The sequence below is a fragment of the Mus musculus genome, chromosome X, assembly GCF_000001635.26.
Source record: "Mus musculus strain C57BL/6J chromosome X, GRCm38.p6 C57BL/6J".
NCBI classification, from domain to species: domain Eukaryota; kingdom Metazoa; phylum Chordata; class Mammalia; order Rodentia; family Muridae; genus Mus; species Mus musculus.
The window spans coordinates 112,238,951-112,250,126 of NC_000086.7; the positions used below are offsets into that span (position 1 = coordinate 112,238,951).

At 33.8% G+C, this 11,176-nt stretch overlaps 1 protein-coding gene across 2 annotated transcripts in view; it reads left to right on the plus strand.

The window, feature by feature from the left end:
* Nucleotides 1-10,400, plus strand: part of 4933403O08Rik (RIKEN cDNA 4933403O08 gene) — a 77,913-nt gene extending 67,513 nt beyond the window's left edge. Inside the window, exons 1-3 of one of the 2 annotated variants that reach the window (NM_001177389.1) lie at nt 99-121; nt 1,544-2,504; nt 4,367-4,902. In NM_001177389.1, coding sequence (NP_001170860.1) covers nt 1,727-2,504; nt 4,367-4,728 — 1,140 coding nt within the window. In that variant the 5' untranslated portion in view covers nt 99-121; nt 1,544-1,726 and the 3' untranslated portion in view covers nt 4,729-4,902. Of the gene's footprint in view, nt 1-98; nt 122-1,543; nt 2,505-4,366 lie in introns of those variants that run through there. The other variant, XM_011247708.1, reaches the window with a different exon arrangement.
* Nucleotides 10,401-11,176: the final 776 nt, after the last annotated feature.

Consider the following 11,176-nt stretch of genomic DNA (forward strand, 5'->3'; position numbering starts at 1 on the left):
GCCTACCGTGTCATGTAGGTGAATTATGACTTCGGGGTTCAGAACTCAGCTCAACTGGAGACCAGCCTGTCTGTGAATAGCCCAATACCCCACATTTATTGGGGACTTAGAATTTCAGAGGGTAAGTCCATGACCACCATAGTGGGAAAAAGGGCAACAGGCAAGCAAGCATGGCACTGGAGCTGTAGTTTAGAGCTTACATTCACTCTACAATCATGAGACAGATAGAGCTAAATAGGAATGGAGCCAGGAATGGCCTCAATGCCCACCCCTAGTGACATATTTCCAGATCCTTCCCAAACAGAAGTAAACATACACAAATGAAATGGCTCATAAAACTATATTAAAACTAATGGTGTTCTTCGGCTGGAGAGATGACTCAGCAGTCCATCAAAATTGCTGTTTTTCTAAAGGGCTCAAGCCTGTCCTCCAGCACCAATATAGAGGGCTCCAACTACCTAAAACTCCAGCTCTAGGGGATCTGACACTGTTTTCTGGCATCTGGGGACAACCATACATAAGTGGTGCACGCGAGTGTGTGTGTGTGTGTGTGTGTGTGTGTGTGTGTGTGTGTGTGCACGTGTTTTAATAATTTGGGAGAACTTTTATAAGTCCTTTTTCTACCACTTTTGCTGATGTCTTAGGTTTTTTTTTTCCCCAGAGGTTTTTAAAATCTTCCAGGATTACATACTGGTGATAGATATAAGATCAAAGTTCAGAGTTTAGAAGTGGTTATCATATGTAAATGTGAATGTTTAGTATAAATTTATTTTTATATATCATCATACATCATGAAGTTAGGAAACAAATCAGTAGATGACAGCCACTGAAAATATAGTTTGCTATACTCACACATTCCAAGATAGGTGACATTAGGTAGGAGACACGTTGGAGACACTAAAGTCAGTTATTGTGTTATTACAAGAAAAACAGATGCTTAAAATTTTTCTGTGGATTCTGGGATTTAGGAGCTGTCCCTAGTTGCACAGTGCCTATTCCCAAAATAACTGATCATATGATAGCAGCCTAGAGACTAAGGTGATTAGAAGTATGGACTATAGCTTGGTTGGCTTGCATTTGACAAGTATTCTCAAAGGCAACTTGTTTACTGTCTCTAAGAAGTAGCAACCCTGATGGGTCAGTACTTTCAAGATAAGCAATATATCAACTATATATCTAAACCAATAACAACAACAACAAATCAATATATTTCTAAACCAGAAGAAATGATTCATCAAGTAAATGCTCTTGCCACACAACCCTAATGAACTGAGGTTCATTACTGATAACAGAGTTTTTGATTAGGTTGTTAGGAAATAAACTTGGAAAACACTAGACTAAAATAATCTATGTCTGAAAGAAATAGATCACTTTGGTGGAAATCTTAAATATTTCTCACTTTGGAGTAATCGACATATCTCTATAGTGTCCTCGTTAGTATTATCCTGTCCTTATAATAAAAGATGTAATGTATTAGAATCAAGAATGTTATTCAAAATGTTGACATAATGAACTGTATCTTTGAACTTGCATTTTCTTTCAGATTGTTTCTGTGAATCCAAACTTCCAGTACAGACGCACTCAAAATATTTCTGATGAGTTCATTTATTTCCGTCCTATTAATGCGGAAAATCGGGAAAGGGACAGAAAACAAAAACAACAGAATCTAACTTTGGTCACCCAGCAACCCACCCCTGAAGGTATCCATCAGAGGGACCTGGGGCTTATGAATCAGGTGGTGATAGCTACCACCCCACCACTAACTAAGGAGTTAGAAAGCACTGCCCTTGTAAAACCAAAAACTTCAGGGCTTCTTCGCATAGAGAAAATACCAATTAAGTATCTATGGGTCCCAGAATTTCAACGCTTAGAAGTTACAGGAATTGCCAGTCCAGAGGAAAGGGGTAAAGGCACCGCAATACTTGTTGCTGGTGTTCCTGGAAAGGAGGAGTTAGATGATACAGAAATTCCAACTTTGCACTTCACTGGGTTTGTACACCTGGAGGCTTTAATAAATAAATGTTCACCATCCTCAGAATACAGTCGCCCAGGAACCCCAGGAAATCTGTGGATGGAATCTCCAGAAAATGCAGAGTCCCCAGGAAGTGATGATATGGAAGTAGCGAGAAGCATGTATCCTTTTAGAGAAAGATCCATCTTTCGGCGTTCCTGGGCAGAGCTCTTAGAGGCACCACTAAACAGTGAGGGGCTCCATATTATCCAAACAGAACATATTCACAATGAAGAAAATAGAGATATGGGTTGCAACAAACTAACATTACAGGAAGAGAATCAAGTAATCCCCCTTCCCAAGGATCAACATTTCCAGGCTTTGCAAGGCCCTTTCCCCTTGTTGCCAGAGCGCCCTAAGCTCCAAAGGCAACGTAGTAGAAGCTTGCCAAGAAACAGTGAAGTCGGAGGCCAATATTTAAATACACCTGAATTCAAAGGAAGTGCAGAAGAAACGCCCTTCTTCCCACGTGATCATAATTTACTAACAGAAGGTAAGTTTTTTCTTAACTAGCTTTCACTACTTTTGTAACTTAAATGTAATTTTTTCATACAAATAGACTTTTACCAGTAAGTCTATTTATATGCCACCTACATTATCTATTCATTTCTACACCATAAAACATTTTTATGATGGCATTAGTTACTCGTCCTCAAATTTAACTGTTATATTCAATATTTGATCATTGCAGCCTGACGCTAAGCTGGGTGAATTCAATCACACACCTAATCATGGGGGTGGGGAGCATTTTAGAATACACAGACTTTTTAAGACTTCAAATTTGGAATAAAAGTTCATCTTTTAAAAAGAATCCCAAGTTAAGAAGAAAAGCATGAGAAAAATGACTAATCTTTACTCATTCAGTTTTAACCCATAGATCAGGATAAAGCCTCTAACACACTCATTCCCTAATAACTAAGTAGTAGAGAATAACAAAGCATGAGCTGATGGACATTACGAAGCAAACTGGTTAACACACAACTGACTATCTCCTCCTGTATGTGAGCAGCTTTTGACAAGAAGGGATGACTTGGCAAATGAACCACTAATATTGTAACCCATAACTGACTAAAAGTAATATTAACATAACATTTATAACATATTTGAAATCCTAGATTGAAATGTACTACTAACTATACAATAACCCTTTCGGTTTATCATTACATCTATGTAAGCATATCCGAAAATGATCCTATACAAGCTGAGTAGTATTAGGTATTTTCATGTCTAACTTCTCTTAGAAACCAAGTTGTATAACTTCATGAAATTTATGCCAAATAGAAATATTTCTTAAAAAGTAATGTCACCAAACTACTGAAGATGGTTCTAATGAAAAGTCTGAAGTCTAACCCAAAGTTTATTTGGAAATCAAATTGTAGCCCATTCTGTAACATTTCTATGTAAGACTATAAGAAGTTAGTTATCAAAGGAAGCAATTAAAATATAACCTAAGGTCAGCTCAGATCACATTATCCTTTGAAATGTAAAGTTGCTTCAACCTTATTCTCAAATTGAAAATAATTCTTAAGAATGCTATGGGGTTAGCAACAGGACACTGCTTAGTCAGTAAAGAGCTTGCCTTACAAGTTTGATTTTTAAAAGTCAGATTGAAGAAAGAGAGGCACACAGAGAGACACACACAGAGAGAATACTGTTTGTTATCCTAGAAATGAAGTTTGCTGGTAGGCTCCCTGGCCTATTTAGGAAATTTCAGGCCAGGGAGAGACTGCCTCAAAAACATTTTTAAAAAAATGAAAAAGTGAGCAACTCCTGGTGAATAAGATCCTAAGTTGTTGTATGGACTCCATGTGCACTTACACACAAGTGCCAACATGCTTACACACACACAGGTGCAAGTGCACACACACTCACACACACATACACCATTGAATAAATAAATACATTAATTAATTAATTAATTAATTACTTGGTGTGTCTAGTTTTCATGATTACCTCTTTTCTAATTTTTAGTTCCAATTAAATTCTAATTTCATTAAGTTTTCATACTACCAAAGAAATAAAATTACATAGTAAAAACCTTTGTTCCTAAAAGTCCTTCAGCTTGTAGCTCTTCTCTCACTACATTATAGTTCCTCCTTTTTCTCCACCTCCACTTTCTAGTCAACCTAAACTTCTGGTATATAAATACTTCCTCATTTTTTATCTTTGTCCATCTTTTGCATCCCAGAGTGTAATTTCTAAATAATAGTTGTATAAAGTGTAAAATCACCATGTCATTTTGAGGTAATTGAACTGAGATCAAATTTAGAAATACACTTCTCATCCCTAATCATAGCTTGTTCTCAAAACTGAAGCCAATCTTATCGTCACTTATAAACTTGTCTTGTGTTTTAGAAAATATCAAGGAAAGACACAGCATGGAGGGAGCCTGGCAAAGAGTAATTCCATCTCATTCTGGAGAACATTTTCCCATTATGCCAAGATTTGACAATTCTTCAATTCAAGGAAACTTTGGAATTCCTGAGGATAATTCTGCACGTCCCAGAGGCAATATGAGAATTCAGAGCAATGTCAATACTATCCCCATGGTTAATGTTGGAATTCCCATAGATAATCCTCAAGTTCTTAAAGGCAATACTGGAGTTCCCAGGGGCAGTGGTTTTGGAGTTTACATGGGCAATAGTGGTAGACCTTCTGGACATGTGGTATCTTCTCCACTTATTGAGCTCTCAAAGATAGGTGAACACCAGTTGTAAAAACTGACACTACAAAGCTATCCTGATAGCTGAAGAAACAAACAAAGACACTTAACATCAAAACAGACATGTACAAACTTGACAACTCAATGCTAAATGGGACATCTACATTCTGAATACACAAAGAACATAATTACCAAATCTGAGTTAATCATTTATTAAACTGGATATAACTAAATTGTACCTATCTAGTTTATTCTATATGTAATACTCAAATATATTCAGAGTAATCTGTAGAAGTGTGTTGTAGAAGTGTACTTCTTCATTGAGCAAAATACTAAGTAATTTTAAAATGACAATGTTTCCTGGTAATTTCAGGTCTTCTTGGATATACTTTGATAGACAAATGAAAATGATCTCAGAAGTATTGACATTTATTTTAATGAGTCTATCTTAATGTCCAAGATATTTATTGACTGAAATCTAAGAATCCAGGAGATTTGCCAAAAGATTCTTGAATATAGTACTTCTGTGAACTATTTTTAAAAGACATCTGGAAAAAAGTTCACTAACAAAAGTATTTAAATATGCCTATTTGTTTTCTGACATATACACAGCAAAATTGTAAATATTTATAGCAAGCCTTAAAAATACAAGGAGACAACTAACTGTAGAACTGTAAATAGCATATGTCGTTGTGATGTTAATATAAGACAACAGTAACAGCACCACATGATGCCTAAAATACTGCATGCTAAAACAGTGGTTTTGGTATGAAATTTAATTTTTTTACCTTTCCCAACCACTCTGTCAGTTTGCATAAGAAGATTCAAGATAGAAGGTAAAAATTATTGAAATTCTTTATGAGATGAATAAATAGGATGTTCTCAGAAAAATGAAGAAAGCATTTCATTGACCCAGATGATCAGCCCAGTATTAAAATTAGCCAATGTGGTTTATTTATACAGTACGGCTTTGTGGAACATTTATTTCATCAATTTTGTGAGGTAGATAAAATATTAGCAGAAGGTAATGAGATTAACTGATAAATTACTTGGGAAGGTAATCTCATTACAAACAAAACCCTGCTATTGTATTTATATTCATACCTAAAATAAACTTTGTGCTGTGTTTTAGGGCACATGGGCCACTATTCAATTTGTATATTCAAAATTTAAATTTTCCTGAATAATGGTTGCTGTTGTTTTTATAATACCAAGGGCAATTTAAAGAATAGGTTACCACCTAACCCCTTATTATGTGCCTTAACACATAGTGCAAGGGGTGGTAATCTTGGGTCTGAAGGCAAAGTCTTGCCTTTTTAGAAGATGTATGTGGCCTCTGAGGAAGGCGGTGAAGAGGCTTACTAGCCTCCCTCCCTCCCTCCCTCCACTCCCCATGGTTCAGCATGTGCTTTATGAACCAGGGCTTTGGCCTCAGAAAATAAGGAAAGGTAGTGAGAGGTTTTCTCCTACTTCTTACCAACCCAGAAGATGGGGTACCATTTCAGTCCTGAGTCACCTGAGTTTTCCATAGGGTGGCAAAACCACAGAAATCACAGAAAGAAACAGGCAAGCATACTTAAGTTACTGCCAATACTTGACTGAGACTAAAATAAAACCCAAGCTGACAGATCACCGTGCTTAACGGACAGTCTACTCTATATGCTCTCTTGTCATATTGATTTTAGAAAACAGAACTATTGCATTCTACGTTTCAAAGGAAACCACCTTGTGGGTGAAAAAACCTAACAAGTCACTAGAAGCTGAGAAATAACTTATCAAGAACTAATGTTTATCAAAAACAAGCAGAAAGAAAGACAGTAAACAAAATTTGGTTCAATTATATATGACACTAATATATAATTGAAGATAGTCACGAAAACACCAACTTCATCGTCAACAAAACCCTGCTATGTGAGTGTTATTCCTCATAATCCATATAATTTTGGATGTTGTGTTTAGTGGCTTAAAATTTAAATATAAATCTATGTGTACAGTGGCCAGCTGCTTCTCTCTCAATTTTTAAGAAATTAAATGAAACTGTCTAGTAAAGAATCAAAAATGAAGATGGTCTAAGAAGATGATTCTCAATCCTGTAAAAGTTCTTTAGAGTGGTTTTATTCTTCTAAATAATGTTAGTATCTATTGAACTCAGCAGTGCAAATGTGCAATAGCACATCATTAATTTATTTTCCAAGATTTTCCCCTAACTTCTTAGGGTTCTCCATGTCAAATTAATTCTCTAAGTCGCTCAAAAATATCAGAATTCTACAAAAAAAGGAGTAAAGATCATAGGTTTTTTTCAATAAGAAAACTTCATAACAAAACTTAGTATAACTTTCAAGAAGATTCATTAATTACATATGAGATTTCCATCTAATCATTATGATTTAAGTATGTTTTAGAAGTAAAATTCCAAAATATAGCAAAGTGCTTTTAACAAAGTACATGTGCCTTTTTCAGTAAATATTTCAAGAGCAGAGAGCCTTACAGATGTGGAAGATAAATTTTTGTGGAAAATGAAAGGAAATCTAAGAAAACAAAATTAAAATAAAACTATAGCTTTAAATTAAATAAAGTTCTGAATTATTATTTAAGAGGATTTTTGTTTCTTTTGATTTTGAAACTATTTCATTAATTAATAAAATGAACAAATAACCCTAAAGTTTATACTGTTCTCAGATACACTAATCTTCTATAAGTAAGTGTTCCTCAACCCAGCCAACTCCACTACATCCTTTACCTTACTTATTCCAAAGCAACTTCTTCTCCATAGCCTCCATATCTCATCCATACTTTACTTCTTTTCTCATCTGATTCCAGTGACACTCTCCGCGTGTTCACACCACCGTATTCATCATCATTTCTCTCAGCCTATTCCCAAGATTCATTCCAACTCCTGCCATACCCTTACTACCCCCTCTCTCAAATCTTACCCCACATAAACCGTTAAACTCCAATCCAGCAGTAATAATAAATTCTCCACACATTTTAACCTTTGGGGATCATGATAGAATGAATATTAAGGTAAAGGTAAAGACCGTGAAGGGAACAGAAATACCTATTTGATACCCTTTTTGATTTATAAAGATAAAAATCCATAGTATTAAAACAGCCATGTAGGATTGATGATGCAAAAATGTAGGGACCAGAATACCATGTACTCCCCCAACCATAATTCTTTGATATTTAAAATAAGATGGCTTATGCTAGACTTTCAAAGATTATGAAAGCATATACAGAATGACTTTGAAAGCCTCCCATTTTTCCTTTTAGTATATATTATAAAAACATTCTATTTTAGGCTCTTTGAGAAAGACATAAGATACCAACTTCATCTAAATTGTAAAATATGTTGATGGAAAACAATAAAAGATGCACTTTGTGAATTTACCTAGAGCATATTTTTGCTATTAAAATAATATTTTAAGAGTTTATTTTTTAAATGACTCACCTTTAGTAGATTTCCATTATCTAAAACAACTAATATTCACCTACAAACCAACTTCTTTATTCTTATACATATATTAGAGTAAGATAAAAGATCATCTTCAAATAAAATTCTCTATAAAATGCAGTGACATTTAACTTACAATCCTAAATTATGATAAAAGTACCAACAGTTAATATTTCCCAGATGCTCAATGTTTTTGAAGATCATCATGATGATATTAACTAATTTTCATAATTTCTCCATAAATAAACCTAGTCATTTAAAAATGAATATACATATATTTGATGATTCTAAAATCATAAAATAATAGATTCTAAAATTTCTTAAACCCTACATTTCTGTACAACACAATGCCAATACATACGCAGTGCAGAGTAGGATTTTAAAACAAGAAAATTTTCATTAAGTAGTATCAATTTGGAAACACCCACTATTTTAAAAATTCAGTAAAAAAATAATGAAACCACCTCTACACATTATACATCCCCAGTCGTCACACCCATCAGACACTCCAACCAGTGTTTCAGTTGGTTCTTAGTCCATTCATTCTGTTTCAGGCTAGTAGCTCTTTATTTCTCATTTCTGACACCTATCACCAGTGACTAGAGAACAAATCTGTCTAAAATCAGCAAAAGCTACCTGATGCGTATGACTTTAATATTTATTGTGAGTGTAAATTTCCACCTTTTGAAAGTGAAGGAAACAACTGGATTTTATTTTCAAAGAAAAGCTGGACAGTGAAGTGCACTAGTATGGTGAAACATTGTCCATTTTACACTGATGCTGTATTGAGTTTGTGAAATGTGTACTGCTATTATTTGCTGGCCATTTTTGAATTCTCTCTTGTTTACTAAGTATTTATTGTGATTTGTTTAAACAAAATACCATTCAAGGTGATATCGTAATATATATGTGATGTGTGTGAATTGGCCTGTATTGTATCTTTAAACAAACTGTGGTGTAGATTGATGTGATCTTTTTATTTATTCAGGGGTTGAATTATTGCAGCACTAGAGTATAGGACTCCGGGTGCTCATTCTATACGATTATGCTAATCTTGTAAAATTCACAACAGGTATTTTAATATCTTACTAATTTAAAATTCAAGTAAAGAATGTTACAGAGGGGTGGTATCCATTTAAAAACTAAATTGCTAAATCAATCTTATTTCTGTAGCATAACTCACCATATATTTATTGGAACTATGTTAAAAAGTAAAAACAATATTAATTCTGTACCTTTTGAAGTAGCTGCCCCCTTTCTATTACATAGTCTTTTATTGAAATATAGTGGCATGATGTGGGCACTTTTGCTTTTTAATATTGCTCTGTTTGCATTTGAGACACAGAGAATATCTGGAAAGAAATCTATATAGCAGCAGCAGAACTTTCATTTAATCACTGACAATTTTTGCTGCCATAATATGTTTTTCCTTAACTACCCTGAAAGGGTAATTTTTATATTTTATTTCAACTCCAATATTACTTAATCTGTACCTATCATATAAACCTAACCTTAGTTCTGATAGGTTGGTAACCATGAATATGGATATTTCAGACATTGACTTTAGTGTCTGAATCAGTTGTGAATAAAAACAAGACAGCTAATCTTCAACTTTACACATTGAAAACTTTGGTTTGTATAAATATTTTACCGGTTTCATTTATGTTCAAAATCTCATTAAAATTCAGTTTATCTTGATGCAAATACAGACTCTGCTGTAATGTGAATTGCAGAAATCTTATTAATTAGAACACCAGAAGTGTTTGATGCTACAGAAATAAAAATATCAATTCACTCCCCCCTCTTACATCTTAAAAGCTAAATTTCAACTCTTGGATAATGGTGTTTTTGCCTAAGTATTTTCAATTTTGTATTTGTACCTTGTTGAGACTTGTACTCTAAATTATGTAATCTATAAGTGTCAGCTGTTTCTCTTTCTTCTCAAGTAAATTGTGATACTAATTGTGATTGATGTCATTTTCTTATACTATATTTCTGCCAACTACCTTGTTAATATTTTGTGTCTGGTAAAATTTATTGATAGTTAATGACTTTGTGTTGTCCTCACGATTTTCCAATACATAACAATGATGTGTAAGGTGCATTGCAAAAAAATGTTGAAATTTGCTCTCTTTTCTAGTATGTGAATCTGCTGGAAAAATAAATATTTGACACATTAGTGAAAGTAATATATTTCTTCCTGAATTGAAATTGTCTTTTGCTTTAAATACTTCATATGTAAATTTATATTTCAATAAATGGTGTCATCTGCATTCAAACATTGTGTTTTCTGTGTTTATTTCTTTTAAAAACATTTCCTATAGAAACATAACTAAAACAGAACTTTTAAAATAAAAGAAAAAGAAGCTGGGCATTATGGTGTACTTTAATCTCAGCACGTGGGAGGGATAGGAGGGGGACCTCAGTGAATTTGAGGCCAGCATGGTGGTAGTGAGTCTCAGGCTATCCAAGTTGACATAGTGAGATGCAGTTTCAAAACACTTTCTTGGAATCAAACAAAAAATTAATAAAGACAAGAAAATACGAATACAGTTATTTGAAAACTTGAGAGATTACTCCATACCCCACAAAACACAGAAAATTAAAACAATGATAATCAATTTTGATAAAAATAAACTTTAAATATTGAGTAGCCTATAACTCAACCTATTCATGTGTAAACTAAACCTCATTATTTATGCAAAACACAAACTTCTATCATACCCAGGATTTCAGCTATAACTTTTTTACTGTTCTTCGGTGCTCAGCAATTTCTAACCATAAACTTCTGTAGTTTCCAATGTAGTTGGAAAATAGAGTGAGTAAAAAAAAAAAAGTGCTCATGAAAAGCTACTTTGTCAGTCATTAGTAATCACGATTCCTCCACTTTTAGAAAATGTAACTCTCAAAGTTACTTATGAATAAATATTGACACAGAAAGACCTGTTAGGACAAGAAATACAGAAGAATGTTTTCTTGGAGAAAATCAGAAATTTTCTCAATATGAAATCATAAAGAAGAATCAAGCCACATTTTTGTTTCTATTTAA